Source organism: Hydractinia symbiolongicarpus, chromosome 8 (assembly GCF_029227915.1).
Source record: "Hydractinia symbiolongicarpus strain clone_291-10 chromosome 8, HSymV2.1, whole genome shotgun sequence".
Classification (NCBI taxonomy): domain Eukaryota; kingdom Metazoa; phylum Cnidaria; class Hydrozoa; order Anthoathecata; family Hydractiniidae; genus Hydractinia; species Hydractinia symbiolongicarpus.
Genome location: NC_079882.1, coordinates 14096987 through 14123846, shown reverse-complemented (window position 1 = coordinate 14123846; position 26860 = coordinate 14096987). Strand labels below are relative to the sequence as shown.

At 33.6% G+C, this 26860-nt stretch overlaps 1 protein-coding gene across 2 annotated transcripts in view; it reads left to right on the top strand.

Moving 5' to 3' along the window:
* The window catches only part of LOC130656056 (myotubularin-related protein 2-like), a 48067-nt gene extending 22924 nt beyond the window's left edge, over positions 1–25143 (top strand). For both annotated transcript variants that reach the window (XM_057458895.1, XM_057458896.1), the window contains 23 exons: positions 1124–1205; positions 2964–3055; positions 3153–3269; positions 4367–4438; positions 4585–4614; positions 4688–4771; positions 5124–5198; positions 6607–6681; positions 6761–6871; positions 7091–7171; positions 7252–7343; positions 14025–14118; positions 14274–14372; positions 14454–14513; positions 15915–15962; positions 16042–16134; positions 16302–16363; positions 16530–16581; positions 21796–21843; positions 21924–21971; positions 22294–22377; positions 22691–22738; positions 24543–25143. In XM_057458895.1, the coding sequence (XP_057314878.1) occupies positions 1124–1205; positions 2964–3055; positions 3153–3269; positions 4367–4438; positions 4585–4614; positions 4688–4771; positions 5124–5198; positions 6607–6681; positions 6761–6871; positions 7091–7171; positions 7252–7343; positions 14025–14118; positions 14274–14372; positions 14454–14513; positions 15915–15962; positions 16042–16134; positions 16302–16363; positions 16530–16581; positions 21796–21843; positions 21924–21971; positions 22294–22377; positions 22691–22738; positions 24543–24671 (1776 nt within the window). In that variant the 3' untranslated portion in view covers positions 24672–25143. The remainder of the gene's footprint in view (positions 1–1123; positions 1206–2963; positions 3056–3152; positions 3270–4366; positions 4439–4584; positions 4615–4687; positions 4772–5123; positions 5199–6606; positions 6682–6760; positions 6872–7090; positions 7172–7251; positions 7344–14024; positions 14119–14273; positions 14373–14453; positions 14514–15914; positions 15963–16041; positions 16135–16301; positions 16364–16529; positions 16582–21795; positions 21844–21923; positions 21972–22293; positions 22378–22690; positions 22739–24542) is intronic.
* Positions 25144–26860: the final 1717 nt, after the last annotated feature.

Genomic DNA, 26860 nt, shown 5'->3' with positions numbered 1-26860 from the left:
TATACCTTTTTAATTTATTTCTTTATTTTTTTCGTTTTTATCCTGTTATGCTATGTTATCCTGTGGTCTGTTTAACAATAACTAGACCCAAAGTTCTGCGAAAACACTTTGCCTTTAATTTTAGATAAAATATTCATGAGTTATTAATTATTTATAACTTTTAAGTGGGTGTAACCATGATTCTTGCAGGTAAAAGCAAAGGTCTTTGATTTGCTTTTTCTCGAAATTTTCAGTTGTAACGGTATATATTTTTGTCGAACACTCCCCTCCATCTTGTCGAAATTGTACGAAAACAAGTTTGTTGCGACAATTATATCTTTGGCTACAAAACTTTGCTTTTTTTAATGCAGAAAGTGAGGAAATATCGAGTTATTGATCTATCAGGGTCACATGCCACTAAAAAAGACTGGAGCTAGAATGAAAATTTTTAGCAAAGAAGAAGGCTGGAGATAACCAAGATGGTGGTTGAGCGACAAGAAAAATAAATATTCAAAAAGCTATATCTGGAGTTACATAAAGTTTTAACAAAAAGTAAATATCATTTAGCATTTCTCATGCAAATCTTTCAGATGAATCCAACTTGTAAAAGTACCTTGGGATCTCTTTAATCAAACTACTAGAAACTACAATATTCTTCTGTCGATGCGAATACGAGTGTTTGAAATTATAATTTAAGCCCTGTAAAAAACGAATGGGAAGAAGCAAATGAACATCAGATACCAAGCCATGTATAATTATACTGAATGAGACTTAAGAAGTAGGGAACATAGGGGTGCAAAAACTATGGCATGTGGGCACGCAAGGCATGTAGAACAATAAGGCTCATGGAGAACTTAGGCACGTGAGGCACATAGAGCATTAAGGCATGTAAAGCACTGAGGCATGCAATGCACATAATTTAGCAGCCTCCTATCTTACTTTTTTTTTCAATATACTGCGTTAGGCAAATCATCACTGCTAAGAAAACATCAGACAACAGAATTTAGCTGCCTGAATCAAACCGTAATTCCTTGAATGAAAACTAGCAAATTTGTTGCCAACTGCAGAAGCACTATAACAATCAGCAATTAGAGTTTATTATCGAGTTATCAATACATTATTTTGTGTATTTATTTTATGTTAGAGTGAGGAGGAACGTCCTGGAAGTTCACCATCAAGCTCTGCAGATGTCCCATTATTTGGTGGAGAAAAAGTAGTTGCGACAGGTTGGAGTGCATTATTTTTTGTGTTGTAATTTTTGCCTCTTTTAACAATAACTACTATCTTGCCTGCAAGGATAGTATTCTCCCTAAAGGGATTTAAAATTAGCCTAAGATCTACAATCATTTCTACAATAAGCTTTGGAACTTTTATCAACAAATAACTTAAGAAATTAAAAAAAGGCTACACGTTTTTTTTAAAAAAACTCTTTACTTAAAGGAAGCCTTCAAATGTTCTTAATTGTTTCAATTTAAAGCCTCAAAATGTTATTGTTCCTAATTTCAATTTTATTTCTTATATAATGTCTAAGTCAAAAGTTTTTTTAATATATAAAATAGGAAGTTAAAAATGAAGTCAAATAATCACAAACTGAGGATTCTTACTCAAAAACTGAGGTTTCTATATAACAACTAAATTGAAAACGTGAAATAAATATGACTAAACAGTTATTCTTCATCATCACTATCTTCAAAGATAAGGTTTGGATGTGATGGATTGGGCATAATTCATTTTTATGATTATACTTTTCTTGATTACATGCTGAGCATATCACGACTCGTTGCTTTGACAGTAAATTCGAATTGCTTTAAACGCATCAAATTTATGACATTTTTAAATCTTTTTTGATCAATGTTTTTTTTCTTCCAACTCATAATATTTGATCCTTTTATATAAATGTTCTCCGGAGTTGGTCAAAAAATAACCGTAACTCCATCCAAACAATTCATATTATTGACACATAATTTTACCCAGATGATTACGTGCAAATGTGTATGGAAGCCGATAAGGGACAATACACAAACGAAATTTAGAATACACAAATTTATTTCAAAATACGCGAATATGTTTCAAAATCCACAAATCTTTTTCAAAATACACAAATCTTTTTCAGAATACTGAAACAATATTTTCAAATTTACTGTTTTGGGGGTAGCAAAAAGGTTTCGAATGTTGATAACAAGGAAAATGAAAAGCCTTTTTTGTCATTCACAGAATTTCAAAAAGTGAAAAAAGAAGAAAGATTGAGTAGATTTGTTCCCAAAAAAGAAAGTGAAGAAGAAAATGAGAACCTATTTCAAAAATAGAAAATCTTTGGTATGACAGCGTTACAATAGACAGATATCTTCAGGTTTTTTTTTAACCACTGTTGTGGAAAACTCTTTTTTTAAATAATACTTTAACAGATGTGTGGCACCGTTTACCTGTACTTTAATTCTTAAACATAGTGTTCAATGTAAGGTCATCCTGATAGTGTATTGTAAAAGTCACAAGTGTGTGTTGTTTAATCAAAATTAAAAAAATAGGAAACAAATGCAGAGTCAAACTAGAATTACCTTATCATTTGTGTTGGCAATTGCAGAGGTAAATTGCTAGCGCTGAGTTCAACATGTGTGTGAAAATAATCAGTTCAGTGCATTAACAAGGGAAAACACATTTTAATAATCATGACAACAATCTGTATTGAGCTCGGAGGACCTCCTGCTCAATTAAAAAAGGAAAAAATGTAAAAGAGAAAATGCAAAAAGGGAGAAAAAGATTATGCTGTAAGAAACAACTACAAAGACACAAATCTTCTGAACTCACTTTTTAATTGATGCAAGAATCACTTAAACCTTATAGATCTATTATTATTTAAAGTTAAACATTTTTTCACCTTAAACACTTCTGTGACTTAAATTTAAAACTTGCTTTACCCCCTTGTTTCTGTTGTGTTATTGGTTAATTGTGTTGCCTGGGTTACAAAAATTACAATTTTTTATTAGCGTATGATGTTACTTATCTTTGTCCTTACACTGGACGTATTGTTGGAACATTATACATCACAAACTACAAACTACATTTTGTAAGCAGTGAAGTAAGTGCATAACACAAAATCGCATTTGTTTATATTCAGTTTATTTTATAAAGCTTGTCTTTTTGCTCTGTATACATGAATTGTTTTCGTGTTATAGGATAATGGAGCTTACACAGTTAATTCACCCTTGGGGAATTTAAATAAAATTGAAAAGGTTGGAAGCTCAGCTAAACAGAAGCAAGACAGTGTGTATGGCTTAGAAATGTTATGCAAAGTAAGGGTCACTGCTCTTTTATTTAATATTATTGCTATTTATTTCATGCCAAACTTTTTTAAACTGCCTTAATGATCATTTTATAAACTGTGTCAGAAGTATGCACCCCTTTAGGGAGTTTGGGTAAGATGAAGTAATTCCAAGGAATTGCACTGACCTATTACCAAATATTGTTTTTATGATGATTTGAACTCCCTTCAGTTGCATTTTCTAATTTGTGAATGAACAGTGATGATAATGTTTAGGCCTTTTTTGCAATAGACGTTTTATAAATTTATGAGGAAATATACGTAATTTATCTGGAATGGGAAAACAATTCTCGTTATCTTGTTCCAGACACAGGATTTTCATGCATACGTTAAAGTGTGTCAGTTTTTGTTCTTCCAGAGAAAGACTGTTTTACCAATATGACACCCACTAAGGGAACTTATTTTAACAATTGAAATGTGCCTCTTTCTTTAGACTAAATTTCCACCGGTAACATTGTTTAGTGCGTTTTTCTCTTTAATTGCTATTGTAGTATCTGACACATGAAGAGGTACAATGGATTCTTGCACTAATCCTTATTTTTGTTCTATTTCAGGTTATAGGTTTTTACATAAAATACCATAATATACTGAAAATAGATGTGAACTGTAAATCAATTCTGTTTTACTACTACATATTAGTCATGCAGTTTGGGAAGTGCTCGCTGCTTAAACCAGTTTAAATTTGCTCAAGTGACAACAATTTTCACACGTTTGTTGACTGTTGGATTCTTCCTATTTTTAAATGTGCCATATCCTATTGATTGATGGCAGCTTTTTGAATGATTGTCATGATTATGTGATGGTTTTCATTTAAACACAATCGTTTAAGTACTTCTCGTGTATTAGAAGTATGAAAACTTTCTCTGGCAACAGATAAAATCTGGGAAAGCTGGGAAATCTAAAAGATCAAATTTTATTTTTGAGAATTCCTTCTCTTGTCTCTTGTTACCATCATATGGGATTGTCCTATACAACTAATTTTTCTCAGCCTACATACAGAGTAGTGTAGTTTTTATTCCCCTGGAAACTGACAAATTTCAAGCCCTGTACTTAATTTCGTCTTTATAGGATATGAGGAATCTAAAATTTGCATTGAAGCATGAAAATAATCCAAGACGAAAAATATTTGATGCCATACAAGTATGTTGTCGGTAGTTCTTGTAATAATTGTAATTTCACCAATGTTTTATTATTTTTTGTACATTCAAATCCCCATTTTTTTTTGCCAGAAATGTTTCCTTAATGATTGGGTTGCCAGTGTTAACCTTAACATCGATTTTTTTTAGAATTATGCATTTCCGATTTCCAATGGACGAGTGAGTATTATGTTGTTTGTTTTGTTACTATTCACGATTTTGTGAGATTAACCCACTTTCTGACTTGTTATAGAGTTATTTTGCATTTGAATATCAGGAAGAATTTAGAATGAATGGTTGGGAAATCTATGATGCAGCAAAAGAAATGTCTCGAATGGTATATTCTATACTCCCACATCAGTAGAATAAATAATCTCAATAATAAAATAAGTCTTATTTTCGTCTGAATATTTTACTATTCTTTGTATATTCCTTTTTAAGTATGAGATAAGTACTTTATATAGTATAGTATGCGTGTATGTAATAGTATGCGCACACCTCCACACATACATAAAATGACTTAGGCGTGCTCTTGATACCACCTGCGAAATGACAAATTTTATAAGAAGTTAACCAGTGCAGCACACCGAAAAGCACACTTAAAATACTTGTGGCGTGCTTTTTGCCACACACATATCAAAATTTTCCTGAAAAGGCCTGAATTTGTAATTGTTAATTTATGTATGTAGGGCCTCCCAACAGATTGTTGGAGAATTACCGAATTAAACAAAGATTACAGACTTTGTGATACCTATCCTGCAGTTGTAAGATTATTTTTGCACATTATTCTCTCAAGTAATGTATTTATTTTTATGACATCCCATACAATCAAGTTTTGTGCTGGTTTGCTTGAAACACCACAGTTTGAACCTCCCCTTAACTTTACAAAGGGGGGAGGGGGATGTTTCAGTGAAAAGGGTGGGATTAAGCAATATAGGGGGATTGTTGTAAGAAGGATAAGGTTGCTCTATGTCCCAGAGTATATTATTGCTTCTTAGATTACTTACTTAAAGTAAGACACATCATTTATTTTAGCCTTGAAACAGCAATTGCTCATTTTTTGTATTCTTTTAGTTTACAACCAGTTTCTATTTCTTTCTTTTAAAAAGTACATCCTGTTTATTCAATTAATATTATATCTAAATTCATGTTTCTCTCTGTCAAAACCTATTAGAAAAAATCATTTAAAGTTGACAATTGTTAAAAGATTCAATAAGCTAATCTTGTGGCAATTTTCAAAATTGACAATGTTAGGAAATTAGAGAGACTTATCTATGCATTAGAAATATTGCTGAAATTTATTAAAATACAAGATACTATGGAACATCACGTTTTGGTAGATTCCATACATTTGTTTCACAACAAAAACAAAAAGGATTAAGGTAATAACTTGTCCTAGAAATAATAGAGGGTGGGGGATTACTCTTAATAAAAGGGGTTGGCTTTCTAATAATAAGGGGATTGTTTTGCACACTTGCACATTTCTTACCTTGCAAGACTCGGCAACCAATTGTGGACAAGTAACATCTGTTACATTGGCTAAATTATTCTAGAATTTCACCATCAGCTGAACCAGAATTAAGGAGTGTTTCAGCCAAAGTAAGGAATGTTCTGACTACCCGAAAAAAACATTTGTATCAGGCTGTGAATACCATGAGGGAGTTAGTTTTTGAGGAAATTATTTTTTTAGAATTTTGCAACTTTTTGTTGATTTCGGGAAAATTAGTGCTTGCAAAAATTATTGCAAAAATTCTTTATTCGCGAAATTCGGGTTGGATTCATTTCCCTTTTAAAAAGCGATTTACAATACCTTTTTTCTTTTTTAGCATTTAAATACGTAAAATGATAAAATATTAAAATGTCAATGTAACCTAGTCCTAAATGTATATTTACCTCTAGCAGAAATCCAAAATATAACAAGAATATATCCCCCCCCTCAATCAAAGTGGGCCATGGCATGTATGCTATTAACCTGATGTATAGTTTTGCGCCATATTTATTACGAATTTCAATATCATGTTTGGCCGTGAATAATTTGAGTGCTGGAAAAACATCTTTTTGCAAGAATTTTAAAGTTTGTTTTAAAAGTGTCATTAGGAAATAAATAAAGCACTTAGAGTGTCAACTCCTTTTCAATCCCTTTTTAATTTGTATACAAAGTAAATCTTACAGCTGGCAGTTCCATCCTCCATTGGTGATGACGAGGTTCAGAAATGCGCAACATTCCGAAGCAAATCTCGATTGCCGGTAATTTTGTTTCACATATTTCAAGTGTACGATATTTTCTTTACCAGGTGTTATCTAAAAATTGTTTAACTTTGTAAAGGTGCTTTCGTGGCTTCACCCATTAAATAATGCATCAATTACCAGATGCAGTCAACCCAATATTGGAGTAGCAGGAGTTCGAAGGAACAAGGATGACGAAAAATTTGTTCAGGTTAATTAAAGTTTGCTTGTTAGAAAATTTCAGATAACTTACTTAGTCTATGTGAAAAAGCCTTATTAAACTGTCAGGGTTAGGCGGTGGAAGAGATTATTTGTCTTATACGACACCAATCCTTTTATTAGGTTTTAATAAATAGTTAGCTCATTTTCGCTAATATAAGCCTTATAATTATGTTTATTCCATGGTCTAATTTTCATTTTAAATTTGCAGGCGATATTGGAGGCTAATCTGCAATGTCATAAATTATTCATTATGGATGCTCGACCTAAAATAAATGCTGTTGCTAACCAGGTAAATTTAGTTACCATTTTTTTCTTTTTTTCTTTTGCATTATATAATTTTTTTCCTGTATTTTTTATGACGTACTGTAGGCAAAAGGTGGCGGATATGAAGATATGGATAACTACCCTAACACGGAACTTGTTTTTCTGGATATTGCAAACATTCATGTCATGAGAGACAGGTAGAATAAGATTAAATCAGCCTGAAAACAAATAATTGAAATTTCAATAATTATAATACAGATTTCAAAGCCAACCTGAAAATCTGAGAAGCCAAGAAATTTGGATATTGATTCTTATTTTAAAAAAAAATACCAGCAATACATGATACTGTAAATCCGCGGGACACCGGCCACACGCCTGTTCTTTATATACCGCATCTCATGTGTCTCGCTACTGTGGTACCATTTCGCGGACAGACAGACAAACCATGACTATTATTATAGAGATTAGTCGTTATTAGCCCGTGGAAAAATCCACGGGGTCGCCCGTCAGTTTACCCGTCGCAACAAAGTGGACAAAAATATATCGCATTTGGTATTGGTGCACATTTTAAAAATTTCGTGTTTCCGTTACGGGACGTGGCTTTCGCAGACACACAGACAAAATACGGCTATTATTAAAGAGACTAGCATTTCTTAGTTAATACTTAAAACAATGGGCCAAGTTTGAATATTAAACTTTTTCGTTATAGCTAGCTAGGCTAAGTGTAAAAAACAAGGCTAAGATTTTTTTTTAAATGCATCACAGTTTTTAGCCTTATAGTTAAAAAAACCATTGCTTTTCGTAACAATTAAAAGTCCTATAAAAAATGACTTGAAACTTAATTAAATGTTTTAAGACCAGTTTGATAAAAGAAAGCCAAAAAAATTTTCACTACTATCATAGTTCCAGAGTTCCTGAATTTAGCCATTCAATTTAGCCTTTTACCGAAAAAAATAATCTGAAAATGCATAAAAAGAAAGTAAGTCATAATTTAACAAAAAGTTCTTAAAATCCAACACAAAATATCAAATGTCAAATCGCATAAAATCTTCCCAGCAAAACTTTAGACAAAATATAAAAAACAACGGCGTGCAAGGTGTAAAATCTGGTAGAAAGTCACAAAATTGACAGTCACAGCCCAGACAGTTACGACAATAATAATAATACATCTGAAATATGTATACATTTTCTTATGTGATTATGGTAAAGTTCTTCATTATTTTAATCTGAAGTGTCGAAAAGAAAGGCTTGTAACAGTAAGCACAGATCTATAAAAATAAGTTGTTTACGCATTTTAAACATTGTCTTTTCCCTAAGTGTTTATACAACAATACAACCTGAACAATATCAAAAAGCCAAACTTAAACAAACACGAAACACCAAAAAACAAAAAGTTAAACTTTGAAAAATCATTTGTTTGGTTGCATACCATCCTCTCCTGCAAAAATATGCACAAAATGTAAAAATTAACCGGTTAACAAAACAATTTTTTTGTCTAATGATTCGTACTGACTTTACCAAAGATTTTAAACTGAAATGTCGAAAAAGCGATGAGCAAGGAGTAAATTTCAAATCAACAAAAATCATTATTTTTAAAAACATTGTATATATGGTCCTTCTTCACAAAAGTTTACAATAAGTGTAGAACACAAAAGTTTCTGAGGAGCAAATCAAAATATAAACAAAAATCAGTTCCATTGCCATGTTCTATATTGTCTTCACCCATAAAATCTTCCATCAAATTCAACTCAGAAAAAGCAGTCATTTCAGTGCATACAAAAATGCAACTAAGAAAGTGTAGAATATCAAATTATTATTTTTAGTATATATACTTGCATATGGTCCTCCCTTTTAGTCTGAACATTCAGTAATTAACTCACCAAATATTTATTCCCGCAAAATTTTGTGAAATTCTTAACAAAAACAAAAACGTGAAACCGTAGACTTTTCTTCCAGCAAAACTGACATTACTTACATTTAGTTTAAAGTTTAAAAAATGTTATAACACAAAATATAAAAAAAATCAACCTACACAACAGCTTACAGTCTAATTGTACAAAAATTTGTTCTTTCAGTATTTTGCATGTGGTCATTCTCCACAAAAGTTTACACAGCATTAAAATAACAGCAGTTTGCAACACAAACAATATAAGCGGCAACCATACTATTCTCTGCTGAGAATTTTAACTACTTAAGGGAACTAATTTTCGCGTGAACTAATTTTCGCGGAACTTATTTTCGCGCTCGGAGGGCATTGAATTGGAATATTTCGCGGAAGTAATTTTCGCGCTCGGAGGGTTTCTGAAAAATTTCGCGGAACTAATTTTCGCGTTGGGTACCTTCAAGCAAGATTTCAAAAAAGAGATATTTGGATTTTACCAGATATGTATATTTTAATCACAAATATTGAAGAAAAAAAGATAAAAATTAATTTTCTTCTTCCTCATCATCTTCAAGGATATCAAAAATGTTTCTCATCTCGTCACCGGTTTTTTCTTCAATCCATTCCTCGTCTGATTCGTTATCATCTTCGATTTCTTCTCTATCATTCACGAAATAGTTTGGCTCGTTGGGGTCAATAACACGATCAGAATGGTCAACTGGCTCTTGAACGTCTGCCAATGGATCTATGGAATCAAATGGATCTAGGCTTTCCAAACCATTGATTCCTTTAGCAACTGCATTTGTTATTCCGGGTTTTTCCAATCCTTTCAATATTATGTCTTTGCCTTCAGGTGAGGTGAAGAAATCGAAAGCATCTACAAGCCAATTCGCATGCAATGATTTCAAAATGGACATGGTGTTCCTTTTTCAAGTTCTTCGGTTATTTCTTTGCTATACCATTCAGTAAATTTTCGCTTCATCATAGCTTTAAAGGACCGGTTAACCGTGAGATCAAGTGGCTGAAATAAATTGGTCATATTTGCAGGCACACGTACAAATAGGATTTGATTGTCTTTCAATTTTTCCTTGACTTCTTCGGTCATTTGTCCGCTAGAAACGTCAAGTATCAATAATGCGTAGTAATTCTCATCGAGACTAAGAGACTTGCGTTGTGCAACTACATAGGGCACAATAACCTCTTCGATCAATTTGATGGACTTAGTGGTATTACTGAAATGTTTCTCATTTACACTGAGGCTAAAAGAACTTGGAAATTCGAATTTCGGCAAGCTTTGTTTAGTCTTGCCCCCATAAATTAATTGCATAGGTAAAAATGAATTGTCCAGGGTAATTCCAAACGTAGATGTTATTGCTCTTTTGTCAGACGATCCAAAAATACTGACATGCTTTGCATTTCGTGGAGCTAATGTGCGTGACGAAACCGGTGCATATTTTGAAGGAGTTTGGTCAATATTTATGATCATTGAGGGTGGAATCTTATGTTTCTCAATTTTGGAAACGATTTCATGATGAAAAATTAGCTCTGCCTCTTTCCGGGCTCCTTCTGTTATCTCGGGTCGTCCTGTTGTGGCTGCACGTTTTACGAAACCCATACGTCGAAAAAGGCTTTTTGCCAGTGCATGTTTTTCGACGTCCAATCCCTTCAGATGTTCTTCTCCACTTTTCTCGATCAAGGCTTTCGCAGCAGCATTAGCGACAACCGTATTGACAACTCCACCCTTCTTTCTTACTGCCATTAAGAAGTTTCTAAGCTTCTCGTCTAGGCGTTCTCCTAACATGCATGGCCGTCCACGCTTTTTGGACGCAATCTTTTTTGCAGGTGATAAAGATTGTCCCTTTTTTTTATTTTTGCATTATACTTGTCTCGAAAGCTTCTAACTGAACTTTCATTGAAGGTGGGATATTCATTTTTAAACTTTCTCACAGTTGCATACGGACCATGTATAGCGGCGTACTTTCCGATGGTGAACCGGTCTTCATCGCTGAATTTGATGTACTTTCCTCTTTTAGATTGAGTTTCGTTTAGCGTTTTCTTGACGTGTTCATATTCGACACTACCCAGAGTGTTCTCAGGTTGCGTTGGAAACGAGATTGCTGAAATTAAGAGAAAAATGGAGGTTTTAAATGGTAAAAGGAACAATTCTTCCCAACAAAAACCCTGCTAAATCAAATAATTCAAGTTTTCATGAAAGATTCTGAGTGAGAGTGAATTAAAAATATTTTTTCTTACCTCTATCGTCCGACGACATGTTGGCTGGGTGTGCACAAAAAAAGAGAGACATACAGACATACAGATTATTTCTACTAATGTTTACATCCATGAATGAGCTACATTAAATTTCCAATAAAAACATTCGATTGTCTCAATGATGCCCATTCAATCTTGTCTCGTCACGAGTAGAAGAAAAAAACATTCAATCTCTCGTGATAAGTGAAAAATAAAAACATTGTCTCGGTGACCTTTTATCGAAGGAAAAAAAGTATCAATTTTTTTTCAACTGACCAACATTCAACAATGGCAGTCAAACTTTACGAATTCAAATCTGCTGTTAGAGGCTATCATTACTACATGAAATTCTGGTCACCAGTAGAAAATCAAGTTTTGGATTGTGTACATGAGGTCCACAATCCTTACGATTTCTTTGCCATCAAAACAATGGAAAAACGTACGGGAAGAATCGTTGGACACCTCCCGTTCGAAGTTGCTCGCTGTATAAAAGTTCTATTGCAACGTGGAGCAATAATCGACGCTCACCTGTCAACTACAAATTACAGAAGGTCTCCTGTAATTCAGGGAGGGCTTGAAATACCGTGCAATGTAACCGTAATGATGCCACGAACAGTAATCAACAAGAAAATCATCGAGAAACTTGAAGTGCTATTTGATTAACTTTATATCGAACCTGATGCTAGCGCAATTATCGGATCCTTTATCCACCATACAATTGACATATCTACCCCAAAGTCAAAGCCATCAAACATCGTGTGAAAATGAAAGAAACGAAAAAGCGCGGGTGAAGAAGAAAATCAAGAGCCCGAGAAGCAATGTCAAAAAACTGTGAAGGATATAAAAACATATTTTACTGGAAATAAAAGTTCATCAACAAAAAATAAAAATAAAACATCAAAACCGCAGAAACCCATTATTGTAATTGATTAGAAAGAAGACAGAAGACAAGATAAATATATAAAGAAAAAAACGTTCCACATGCATTAGATGGTAGTTTTTAAGAGAAGTCTTCACTTCATTAAAACATACCTAAATTTCGACATTAAAGGGAAAATCAAGAGAGAAAAACATTATTTCTGCGGGAACTAATTTTCGCGCTCAGGCCCTTTAAGTTTTTTTGCGGGAACTAATTTTCGCGCTTAACACTCAAAAACTAAAGGTAAATTTCCCCCCAAAATGTCAACAACCTTGTGAAAATATCAACCACCACCCTTGTAAAAGTATATAACCTGGTAATTTACATGCGGGCTCACAGAAGTTTAACAGGATGTCAACAACAAAAAAGTAAAACTTACTCCCATTAACGCACACACTTTAGTTTTACAAAATCATTCCTCTTAAAGTAAAGTTTGCAGAAAACGTGAGAAAAATTATTCCTCACAATACCCTAAAAGTTCAATAAGTTTTTAAAAGATTTTGTGGCTTGTTCCATCATAATCCGTGCTCAAATAAGATCCCTATGTTTGACTCCTAAGGTGGATAGCTAAAAGAGGAATAACAACATTGATCATCAGTTAGACAGCTAGGTTTAGATATGGAGCTTGAAGGTAACATTAGATAAGACAGATACCCAGTTAAACTGGGAACACGCATATAGCCAGCTAGCTATTTATGTTTAGTAAAACACATATAAAGAGAAACAATAGCAATAGAAAAATTATGACATTTGCAGTAAGTTCAACAAACCAAAAGTTTCGCTAGCACATTTGTTTCATAGCCAGCTAACAGCTTTATGTAGCATTTTGAATTTTAGGACAAATACATTAGTTACGCACCAGGGGAAACAATTTTTATGCAAAAAAGTGTATAAAAATATGCTAGCTTTTTTATAAAAAAAAGCGGGAAAATATAAAATATAAAGAAATTGAAGCTTTTAAGTGACTTTTTCCTGGCAAATGCGAGTCTGCCTGACACACCTCTAGCGACATAAAACCATAACGTCTAAAAATATCATAGTTCTTACTATTTGTGAATCCAAATCGACTTTGAACCCAAATTTCATTTTCTACTTTTAACTTTTCTTTACTACTTCTAGCTTCACTCTTCACTTTCGAAGTAACATCTTGTGGCTTCTAACTTACTTTACTTCTACTTCTTCACTTCGACTTTTCTTTCTCTGAATCACTTTTTTGAAGACAAAACGTTGTTTTGTGTGTCGATGGTAACCAAATTAATGTTTTTTTAATCTACTTCTCCACTTTCACTTTTCTTGCTTTTAATATCTGCACTTTTTTATGACTAACGGATCTTCAAAAATGAGACATTTTTGATCCGCTTCTTTAGTTCGCCTCTTGTCGACAACTTTGTCGAGAAATTTTTATGTTTGTTTGTTTTTACGCCAAGGTAACTTTCTATTCGAACGCCGTCCCGTTCGAAAGTACGTATTTGAGCGAATCATATTGCTTATTTTCTACCACGTGGTTTCTAACGGTTGCGAGACAAATGTAAACAAAACAAAAAAAAAAAAAAACTCGAAAAACTCGCTCATTCCGGTGGCAAAAAAAAACGCGTTTTTAAAAGTGACAGACAGACACATGGAACTGGCGTATTATTATAGAGATCTTTTATAAAATGTATGAAAAGCTGAGAAAACGCTTCACAAATCTGAAACGCAAAATCTTTAAATCAGGGTATTTTATTATGACTTATTAGGAAATCAGGGATTGTTTTGTGCTTTGGTTTTGAACTCTGTAATTAAATTTTCGAGTTAAGAAATGCAACCTTCAAATGTAAAGTCATTTAGTTTAAGGAAATTGAAAGATATGGTCTACCCAGAGGTTGATGATGCCCACTTTCTATCTAACTTGGAATCAACACGTTGGTTAGAGTATATAAAGGTATTGCCATATTTTTCTAATGTATAGTACCACCTCAACAGACTGAGTAATTTCTCTAATAAGCATTTGCTATTTTTTGAGGTAATAAAGTCAATTCCTTTGATATGCAGCATGGATTAATGACATCCATTACATTCTGTTATCTTTTTAAAAAGGCCGTCATAGCAGGAGCAGTACGCATTGCTGATACCGTGGACCGTTGCAGAACATCTTGTATTGTTCATTGCAGTGATGGTTGGGACAGAACACCTCAAGCAAGTCGAAACCAAATTTTCACTTACTGTTATTAAAACAAATTTTGATCTTTGATTTGATTAAAAGATTTACTTTTTTAGTTGACATCATTAGCTATGTTGCTACTGGATCCGTACTATAGAACACTCTCTGGTTTTGAAGTAAGTATTACAAGGTTTTTGTCAGGACTTGCTCTACTTATTCATACGCATATTCTGTTATATATTCTGATTGGCTTAGCACTCCTAACGACCGAAATGATATTGACCAGTACTGCCCGTCGTCAAGGAAAATGGTAAATGTAAAAAATAATGAAAAATAATTTTTCATGTTGATAATTTTCTTTCAAAATTAAAGAAAACAAGATGCAGGGGCTGCATAAACTATCTCGCATATCAATGTCATTACACATAACTAAAAAAAAAATCTAAAAAAACTTTTGTATTTCGTATCAATAAATCATTTTGCGTTAAGCGGCATAATTCGCCAGCCGTCGAACCGGTTTTTTAACTGATTAATAAAAAAACCGTCGAATTACGTTTTTACTGAAGGCGTAATGGCTCAGTTGGCTAAGGCGTCATAACGTGATCCCAGAGGTTATGGGTTAGAATCGCCCTGAAGGCAGCTTGTTGATGACCTAAAAATCACCCATTTCGAACGTAATTAGTTAGATAGGTGTTGGGAAGCAATACTATGCTTGCAAGCAATAAACCCTAACTGTTTATATTCAGCGTAAATATCCTGTTTATGATCAGAAGCTTAATCCAAATCATACTCAGTTGGCTTTACTAAGTTAGTTTTGCTCTTGTTCTGTATACAAATATCACCAGTATCTTTTATAAATTGATTTCAAACGTAGAGGATGCACAGATTGTATACAAAAATTGTGATTTTTTAAAAGAAGTCCTTCCTGGATCGTTGACAATACTCACAGAATTTTACAGCATGCAAAAAGTTTTATTTAAGAATGCATCTTTGATCAGAATGAAGGAATCCAGACCACTGCTTGTTTCGGAGCTTGATATCCTTTAATTTTATTTTTTAAACACTCTACTTTGCAGCATTTGATAAATAAGGTTTTTTAACGGGCTGGGTAGTTTAACGCCTTGTTTTTTTGGTTACCAGCAGTGATACGTGTAGCAGTAATTTTGACTCTAACTTGCTGGCTTGTCAAAAAAGCTAGTACGCGTTCAGCAGAGCCGACACCACAATACTTGAGCCTGAAACTATACTATTACAAGTCGAATGCGCAAGCTCTGCACTTTCTCCGCTATTTTGAACTTTTTTTAAATTCCTGTATCCGTTCTTCCAATAAGCTGAAATTAGGCAGATTTGGGAAAAATCGGGATTGAGAAAACAAAAAGTCTAGTAATTTTAGCTGACGTAAATCCATATTATCAAACACCTTCAGTGTTCAATGTATTTGCGGGAAGAAGAAAACAAGTTTTTGTCAGGACCGTACTTATCAAACCAATTTATTTCTATTTTTCATTACTACAGAATGAAGTAGATACATAGATTTCTTAAAAAGTGTCTAAATCAATTTTTTTATTTTTTTGTAGATATTAATTGAGAAAGAGTGGTGTAGTTTTGGGCATAAGTTTTCACAGGTGTGACATTCACTTTTTCTGGCATCCAATCTCATATTTTTGTATCATAAATCTGGCAAGCACGGATTTTCTTTTCTAGAGATGTGGCTTAGGTGATAAGAACTACTCGGATGATCAAAGGTCTCCAATATTTATACAGTTCATTGATGCCGTATGGCAAGTTACAAAACAGGTTTGTAGTTTTTTTCAAGGAACCAGGTACTATTAGTGAATTCAAACGGAACGTCTAATCAGACCACCAGGTACTAGCTCTATACTCTTTCTGTACACAATGTTCTGAGGCTTGAAACATTCTGGATTGGCTATTAAACTATCAAAAAAGTATTACATTTGTTTTAGTTTCCGTGTGCATTCGAATTTAACGAACATTTCCTTGTTACCATTCTGCTTCATTTAAATAGGTTAGTATCAACGTGTCTGCTTTTAGGAAATTCTCCCTTTGTCAATTAATGTATTAAACTGTACACATCGAATCAAAACATTTATCGTCTTATACATTAATTTGAAAGTGTTTAGTCATGTTAGCGTGTGTAAAAAACGTTTTTTATTTGATTATGTTCTTTTTAGTTGTTTATTTGGTACATTCTTGTACAATTCCGAAACCGATCGAGTTAAGGAGGTATCGTAATAGTTGTTTTTATCTTCTTTTTTTCTGCGTCGGGTTTGGAAAGTAGCCAACAGTTTTGAACTTAGTTTGTTGTACTTATTCGTTACGCCATAGGAAGAACCATGTTTTACTACGATTTACTACATTCCGCAAAATATAAAGTTTTTTTGAAAACTGGAAATAAATCCTGCGAAACTTTTAGAAGTCTTAAAACGTGGAATTTTATTCCGCGCTATTCTTAGATCCTGTATTTAATTACTAGAACCCCCTTTTAAAGTTGTATATTTCAATTCACTAAAAAGAAAAAATCTTTAAATTTATTTTTCGATCATCAACAATACTAAATTCCCGCGAAAACTCTTGAATTTAGTCAAAAATTGAATTTGAGATACACCAAATTATTCACGTTTTTTGCTGAGTTGCGAAATTTTATTCCTGCGAAAATTTCTGACAAAGTATTTTTAACAACAATGGCAGAAATAATTTTAATAAAAGTAAAAAAAGGCCCAGGTTTGTGAACATTACCTTAGATTAATAGAAACTAAAAAGCTTGCAGGCTAAAAGATTTGCATGTAATTTTGTTTCCTATACCTTTCGAGTTCGCAAGTAGCCTGTTTTTTACAGAACTTCTACAATGTTGTTCCGTCATTTTAAATAAATAGGTATTATCCCTTGGTATTATCTTGAACTTGCAAAATGTTTCATGTAGTGCGCGAGATAGAGGCTTTCTAGCCTGTATCTCTTCAAACCAGCGCGTAACTGTTCGTAGGCAAAGCAAAGGGTCATAAGTTGTAGCCCAAAGAAATAAAAAAAACGCAAGCCGATCAGACTTCAGAATCAGGTGAATCTTTAAAGGTGTAAAATTATATTAGAATTAAAATCTTCCAAATATACAAAAAGTAATCTGTGAAAATTAATATTTAACAATACTGCGCTACACTTAACATTTAAAAAAAAGAAACAAAGCCGTTTTAGCATATCAATTTATTAAATATTATTGCTTGTGGTGTAGAGATATTTCGGAAATGTTTTATTATACCTGCGACATGACTAAAAACGTTATAAAATGTAAGATATCTAAGATTTGCCCATCAAGTTGGATTCTACAAGTTTAAAAACAAAAAAGAAATAAAAGTAGACGAAAGAAACAAAAAGATTATGACTACGTTCATCGGTTTAAAATTAACAAAAGAGACTAAATCCAAAATGCGACTCGTGGTATTATTATTTAGACAAGCCGGGGGACCCGGCGTCGAAACGCTGCGTTAAGGCACAAGTAACTATTACCCGAAGTTGGATGCCCGGAAGAATGATTAATAAACTGTGTCACGCATTCTGGTGGAGCGCTTTAAGGGCACAACATGCATGGTGTTTCTGCTGTAATATATTTTTCAAAGTCCGCCAACCTTTTTGGAGAATGTGCCCGCTGAAAGTTCAAAAATAAATTTTACTCCAGGCTGAGTGCTTAGTACAGGCAAACAATGTTGCACATCCATGTAGGTATAACACCCTATCGAAAAAAACTTTATCGCAACTTCGGTTAAACAGAAACACATGAAACAGCCCATCGGTAACAGCGCTTAGTACAGGTAAACTGTGTCGCCAATGCGTTCAGGCATATCCCTAAAAAAATATTGTGTTGCAACTTCGGTGTACATAACAACACAGGATACACTTTGTTAACACTTGCTAAGCGCCTACTACATACACGTAAACCGTGGTGCGTATTCATATAGGCGTCATACCCTTTTCAAAAAAACTTGTCGCAGCATCAATTTAAACAAAACAAGAAGCCCTGGGGGCTCTAAGAATTTCCGCGCGCTACCAAAATATTTGATGAAAACCTGCTAATTCGTTGTGTTATTGTGCCAAACATTCGAAGGGGTTTGGTGCATGAACCTCTGAAGATAAAGCACACCAGTGACATATCTTACAACAAACGCAAACAAAACGAAACGTGCCATTAAACTCACATTTTAAAAGAAATTGCTAACAAAAAATACAGCCTATAATTCATTTAGGTGACAAAAATCAAAATTTTTATGTCACCATTATGTTCAGCATACTTTTTTTTTGTTAACTGTGTCAAATTTTGTCGAAAACAAATACCAATTTTGGCCTGAAACGTCAATACGAGACTTCCCAGTAGTTAAGGAGCTTGGGTACGAAGTTTACATCTGTGACGGAGCAACGTGAAATCCCAGGGTCGATTTTTTCTCAAAAAATGCTCCGAAAGAAAAAAACGACGGTTTTAAAGAATTTCCTACGCCTTCGGGCGCGGAAATTCAAAAATAGGAAACAATCTGTCGCTAACAACAGGCTGAACGCTTAGTATAGGTAAATGGTGTTACACATGTGTATAGGCGTAATACCCTTTTCCAAAAAAACTTTATTGCAGGAACGGGAAACAGCTTGTTGTTAACCCATCCAGCTAAAAAAATCACTCAACAATTTTATTTTGCAAAGTAAGTTTTCATGACAGTAATAAAAGGTGTCGCTTTTAGCATATGCAATATTGATTAGGAATTTTGTTGTAGCTAGCCAAACTGCATTTGGCTACTTTTACACTTCAGCCAGAGGTAGCTAAAGAGCCACAACCCCAACATAAAAATAAATAATAATTAACCAGGCTTTAAAAGAATAAGAATAAATACGGCTAAAGCTAGCTGGCTTTAGCAGGATGCCTACATTTGTAGCTAGGTGAAATCTGTAAATTGGTTACACATAGCTAGAAAACGTAAAAATATTTTATCTTAACATGTGAAAACATAGACACAATGAAGAGAATATCTTAAGCGTTGATAGAACTGAAATGTAGGCAGTTAAATGATTATATTAACCCAACCAAATATTTCTCTTCGCTTGAAAAAACTTTCCATCGCAGGTTGGTGAACAAGCTGTAATATGGCGTGCTTAAAGTCAGTCCCTCGAAAGGAACGACTTGCACCTTAACCCCGAGAGCTCGGTTTAGTTAAACAAAATCCGCCTCGTTAAACACATTTACTGGGAATGAACATTTGAAGGGGTACTACAATCTTGGACATAAATTAGTGAACAAGTATTAAATTTAACTCCCCCTTCCCCCAAGCTCAGTGTTGCAGCCAAAACAGTGATTGACCTTCAAAATTCAACCTTGAAGTTGGGGGGAAAGGGGTAATTAAAAAGTCCATACATATTTTTTTCAAGATTGTCTCTAATTTTAAAGACTTGGTCAATTTTGGTTGGTTTGTTTAGGTGCAAGCTTTTGATTGTTCATAAGAGAAGTTGCTAGCTAGGCCACTTCGACTTTATGCCTTGGTCTTAATATTCCATAAATGCCAAAAAGTTTCAATAATTTCCTTGTGTTTCTTATGTAAACAAACAAACAAACAAACACAAACGAAACATGGCTTCGTGTTCTTATATGAATGGTTACTTATTTGGAGGTAGGCCATAGTCGTGTTTATTTTGTATAACAGACGAACAAACAGAATAATGAGTTTCGCGTTCTTATACAAGTTCTTCGTGTGGATGTGGGTTGCATATTAAGTTTTCCTATTGAGGTAATCGATAATGTAATTAGAAGTATGTCAACGCTAATAGACATACAACGTCTTTTGCGCATAAATCCGTGCGCAGCTATTTACCGCGTGGTTCTTAAAATACCAGGTTGGTGTCTGGCACAGTATAATCCACCAGCAACAACTTTGGTGTAAAAAAAATTTGCATAATAAGGTGCACGAGATTCTTGCATTTATATATATTACGACATCTAATTTATGTTGAGGTATTTACGACATCTAATTTATGTTGAGGTCTATTTTGTGTAGGTAAAGGTTGAATTTGTCTTTTAAAAAAATGATAAAGACAACAAAACTCTCTAAGACATTGCAGGTTACGAAAACAGAAGATTTATTTCCACACGTTACCGTCGCGCTACATGTTACCGTGCACGCTACCGTACATGTAACCCTGCTTTTTAGCCTATTGATTGCCTATGCCCAACACGTTACCGTCAACTTTGTGATAAATAATGTTATATAAAGCTTATAAAAATGTGACGGTAACGTGTTAGTCTCACTAAAGTTTCTAGTAGAAATAACGGTAACGTGTACGGTAACGTGCAGTATCACGGTAACGGGTCGGTACAGCCTGTCCAGCTGCCACCAATCACTTTTGCTTTTACTACTAATTTGCCGCCAAAATTTGAATGTTTGTTTTGGTATCATGTGAAACCTGCACGAAATGTTTTTGAGCTCGCAAATTTTTGAAATTGGCAGCCGGACATGTTATCATGTGAAAAGCATCTGTGCAGGCAGTTTTTAAAGGTATTTTAGATTTCAATGGTACTTTTGTCCTACCTACCTTTTCAATTTTTTTTTATGAATTTTAGACAATCTTGGACATAAATTAGAGGACAAGTATTAAATTTTAACTCCCCCTTCCCCAAGCTCAATGTTGGAGCCAAAACAGTGATTTACCTTTAAAATTCAACCTTGAAATTGGGGGAAGGGGGTAATTAAAAAGTCCATATATACATATTTTGTCCAAGATTAAAGCATAGCTCATCAAATAATAGTAAAAGTAAGAGTCTATAACAATATTTGTGATCAAATTCGTACCGCAGTCTTCATTCTTTCCCAATTTTACGAATATCAAGCACACAGCCGGCGTAGCGCTAGGTTGCGTGGTCAGGTCGGACTTTAAAAGTCGTGACGTTACGGCAATCGGTTAAAGAATCGGTCGAAGAGGAAGAAGAAGGAGAAGAAAAAGACCGCTTGTTTTAATAAGATCTCGGATGTAATCCGAAATCTTAATAAAATCTTTCTTTATTCGACCTCATTCAAACCAAAGACAACATAAACAATACAGGTTAAACTTGGTATTGGATTTCGCGGCGACAGCATTATTGGATTTCGCGGCGGCAGTAATCAATCGTTATTTACAATGTTAGGATACACGTGGTTAACAAGGCATCGTAAAAACCCCTTTTAGGAGGAAACGTTGTCTTCAAGCCAGGTGCATTAGCCACTGCCTTCAAACGTGGGTATATAAGCTGCATATATTTACTACAATAAATATAGATCGTGTCATGTTTTATCCACAGTCTTTCTCTTATACTTTCTTCTTGTCTATCGAGTGTTGTTTTATTTCGTATTTTCTATTTTTCCATGGATGAGCCAATCTAAAAAGCTGCAGAACAATGGCGGTGCAGTTCATGAATAAATCTCTGTAAATTGTTTTTAGAATGTCAAAGGCAAAACACATTCATTGTGGTCTTATATAAATGACAATGTAAGGTTTTCTTTTTATTGACTATTTGTGCAGTTGTGAAGGTGTTTTATGCTGTCTTAATTACGGTCTTAATTTTCTAGCTGGAAGATTATTTAAATCCTTTGTACGCCAAGTTACTTCATCAACATGTAAGTTATAGCATAGTAAACTTGTCTTATTATCGAGTTATTAAACAACTAATGGTAAAAACAACTGCCGCCACCTCCACAATACCTCCGCTTGTCTTGAGGATTTTTTTATACAAAAAAATAACCTTTTTTGGTTTCTGCTAATACTGCCAGCAATAAGTATTGTATGAGGATTCTTCCTTCCATTCGAGTTACAACTCTATAAGCACTGCAACTTAGGTAACTGCCTAAGCCACTCTATTTTCATATACAAAAAAATCGCAAAGACAGTAAATACCAAATTAAAAGGTTTTCTGCAGATATTTTTTATCTACTAACCTAGGTATTGCTACCAGTCGCAAGTGTTCGACATTTAAAACTTTGGAAGTCACTGTATATGCGTTGGAATCCGAGAATGCAACCACAGGTACCGCATTTTACTTTTACCTGCAAGTATTTTTTACTTTAGTCGTTATCGCTCTATTTCTGTTATGAATGTTATAAATACTATAGTTGCTGTTATCATTGTTGTTGCTGCTGTTGTTGGTTATTGTTAATGGTTGCTGTTGGTTGTTTTTTTGTGAATTTTTTTTGCTTGTTTCGAGTTTTAACATTATTTTTTTTACTGTTAAGGCTCAAAAAATTGTTTGTCTTCAGTTTCAACTTGTTTAACAGGCATATCTGCATGTGAAGAAAAAATATTGTTGTTGACGTTCAAAATATGTTTTTGTTTCCGCCAGGAATCCATGGAGACAATAAACAAATTGTTGTTTACACGAGTTCAACAGGTATGACAATTTCTTTGGGAGATGTAAGTATGCATTTGGAGAAGAGATTTACATCAGAAAAATAAAAATTTGTTTTTATCAGAAGAGAATGTCTTTTCGAAGTTCTGTTAATGAAGGGAATAAAGTTTTACATATCAGGGTGGGCCGAACAAGCCTATCCATTTCCATTTCGCAAAATACAAAGCGGAAATATACATACTAACATAAAAACGTTTAGAGACGATTTTAATTTTTCAGCGAAGGGATGCACACAGTTGGTTTACGTGTATTATTTCCTAAATTAACTTGTCAATTGGGCAATTATGAACTTTTAATAAAAGAAACAAAAAATGGCATTTATGTTATACTTATTGAGGTTTTTAAAGTTGCTGGTTTACATTCTTTTCTGGTGTTCAGCTAGCTAAGTCGATTGATCAGGATTACTAGCTAGTTAGAGCTTTAACCAATGTTGTTGACATATACACTTTATTGTTCTATCCTGACCATGTTGGGTTGGTGGTATTAGGCTGAATATTGTTCTTCATCATGCTATATATTCAACAAAATTTAATAAGAGCAATGCAATCATCCAAGGTTAAAGCATGATAACTTATAAGTTCCCTTGAGCCTTGGTTTTTTCAAAATTATGGCCTGTAAGAAAGTTACAGTTGCAGGTACAGATAATTGTTGTTGTTTTTTAAATTCAAGAAAAGTTCTGTCAATAACTAGCTATGTAATATTATTCCTATAAGTATTACCTTGTTCTCCAACGTCGCGTATAACTATGGCTTTTGTTATTTATTTTTACCTAAAAACAAAGTTTAAAAACTTATGTAAAATAATTTTTTTACTGGGTGCTCTTCTAATATGATGGAATTAACAGAAATATGATGGAATTAACAGAAAAACATTTTTGTATTATACTTTTTAAGTTTCCGAATTTAAGCATTCTTCTGTAACAGGGTAAAAGATTATGTATTTAAATAATAATAAATAGGCATTATTTGGGGGGTATTTTGGTTAGATTTGTTTTTCCTACGCTTATTTGGTTTGATGGTTTGAATATGATACCTTGCGTTGCAATAATAATCAAAAGAACAATTACTTTGTGTTTGTTTGTGATCATAATTATGAATGCTGAAACAAACATTGATTAACACTGTTGTATAGACATTAAAAGACGTTGTTCCGTTTTATTTCACCTGCAGAAAGTGATATTTTCTTTCAAAGTCCTTAAACGGGAGGGGTTCTAGACTAACCTCATTTTCATGCAATGTTTTGATCACCATGGCTGGTCATAAAAAGACGATATTGGAAAAGGCTTATTGCGCATGCTGTATAACTTTGTTCATGTGCACATTAACTTTATGAACGTAAGCAATGACTTTGTACACATGCACAATAGTTTTATTTCGACTAAATCGTGTTTATGTAAATGATAGGAGAACGAAATAAAATTTTATTTCGGTTATTTTGAGAAATATGAAATCAACACCGACACAAGAAGAGTTCCGTCTTGATGATTTGTACAATAGAAGACAATTCCTTGTTTCCACACAGTAGTAGTTCCTAGTAGTCGTATTTTACAATGAACTTTCAAAAATTAAAATGCAAAAACAAAAGTGCCTCGCCTTCCTCTTTGGTCGATTTTCACGGACAACATATTGGCACCCGTTTATTGTCTTGTTGTTACTCAAGAAGGTCACACTGTTGACGTGATTGCATAACGCACCTACACGTGTACAGACTTGACGTATTGTTATAGGCGAAGAATTAAAAATGCAGATTACAGATCGTTTAAATCGTTAATTCTTTATTCCTTTAGTTACGTTCAATGTGTGAAAAGTTACAGAGTGAATTAGACGCTCGAGCAAAGGTTGAAGTTGAAGTATCGCCAGCCAATGAAAGCAACTCTCCGAATTGGTCAAGCAGTTCCGCTGTCACTCCTGTATGAGATTGGTCTGTTACAATTGTTTTACGATTGGTATTTTCCGATAAGCAAATAGAAACATTGTAATGCTTCTGATTTCAAAAATTTTATTTAGCAATAAGAATGTTTTTCTACCCATTTTCGCACGAACCTCGCTTAGGGGTGTCACCTCAGTTTCTGAAATTATTGTTAAACTGAAGTGCGTAAATTTATTTTAGTGGGGGGTCACTATGTTCTTTATGTGCAGGGACTTGTTAAAAGCAATTTTTGATTGGAATCTATTCTTTGGTTGATTTAAATACAAAAAGAACTAGGTGTCATATTTTTCCATATTTGTGTGTGGCCCTGGCTCATGTCATCACTTTCCTGGTCAGTAAAGTATCAAAGTTGAAATTTTAATTTCTTTTTTCTTTTTTGATTGAAAGATAATGTAAAAACAAGAAAAAAATGTATCAAAAATATATTTTGAAAAAAAAGCACCCAAGAGATAAAGGGATTTGAAAGTTTTAAATTTCAGGGGGTAAAATACGTATTTTAAAATTAGTGGACTATAAAAGTCTAGGTAGTGAAACAGTTGTTTTTTTTTGCAATGATATTTTACGAAGGTATAGTTATTTGAGACAAGTTCTTTACATAGTAATTAGTTTTTGAAGTAGTATTGTAGTGAGAAATGTAATAGTTTTACCCCCCAAAATTTCTTTTATATCATTCAGGACATTATATGTGTATTGTTTGTCCATATTTTTTTCTTAGATACTAGTCGATAAGGCCCGTGGAGAAATCCACTTAGGCAGAAAGACAATGCAAAAACATTTTGTTTTGGGTTTTTTGCTGATGTTAGCAGTGCAGATACAAAAAAAAATGGAGAAATTTAGTTTATTCGTTTTGCCTTCATCTGTAGAGTTAAAACGCTGGTCAAAATAATGTATGGGATTATATATTTTCGACGAAAGCGTAAGGAGATAAAAGGGTTTAAAATTTTTGGTGACATCAGCAAAGACCCGCTAAAACAAAAAAAAATTTTAAGAAATTTTTATACCAATTGTCTTCACCGTATAGATCTTGAAAGGCTGATCAAGAAAATGTGTAGGATCATCTTTGACAAACGATTGCAGAAATATTGGGGTTTAAAGGTTTTTCGATGACGTCATCAACACGTCCATTCCGAAACGGATGCGGTGACCCAGATTTGGTAAAATTACCCAAATTGGAACTAGGTTGTCCCTAGTTACCCACGCGCTTAAAAACATTGACATCACCACCTCGTTTCCAAGTTATTTGGCCTCAAAGTTTTAGGTGCATTGTAATAGCTTCATAATTTAATATAGGACATTGATGTTAAAGTAGTCGCGCCGTAACGTTAGAAAATTTAACATATTAGACATGTACTTTTCGGCAACATCAAAGGAAAATGAACACATCCACTTTGCCTGTTACAGTGACACGGAACTGGCGTATTATTATATAGACTAGTTATTTCCCGTGGAAGAATCCACTGATTTCTCATTTAATTCATATAACAGATATACGTCCATCAAAAACAAAAAAAAATACAGCAGTGCGAATCTTACAATCTGCATTATTATATAAATGACCAAAATATTGAAGGTATCCAACAACTGCAGTATAACGTGACATTTAAAATCTAATTCTACTAATATTACTTGCTCTGACCCTCTGACTACTCAAAATGTCACAAACTTTAGTCAAAATGTCAAAGAAACAGTTTAGTGTGAAAAAGTATAGTGTGAAACCAATTAGCAAAAGTGTTTTTTTTTGGCTAATTAGTCAAATTTGAAATCCAAAAAATGTTTGAGTCATAATGAGTCATGTTAATAGGCGATGGGCTGAGGGCCTAAAAATGAGATCTCAGCTCACCTCTTGCGAATAAGGGTTATATGGATTTTTAGTAATTTTAGGGTGTATATTTTTAGAATTTTGGGGATAGGCTTGACAAATCGGTAGCTTTTATACTGAATTCGGCGTCCCAAAACGGTATTTTTTATTTTATTGCCTATATTTGCTTAGCAATCGAAAAAAGTAGCTATATTTAAATTGCTCTAAACTTAATATTTAAGGGAAAATTTAGCTCTGAAATAAACAGTTAAAAATCGTTATACACCCAAATTCATTTCTCTGCCGAATAATCTAAACAACACACCTGCTTTCTTTTCCCTTTTGCTAGCGTTCTCTTAATAAAAGTCCAATCTGAA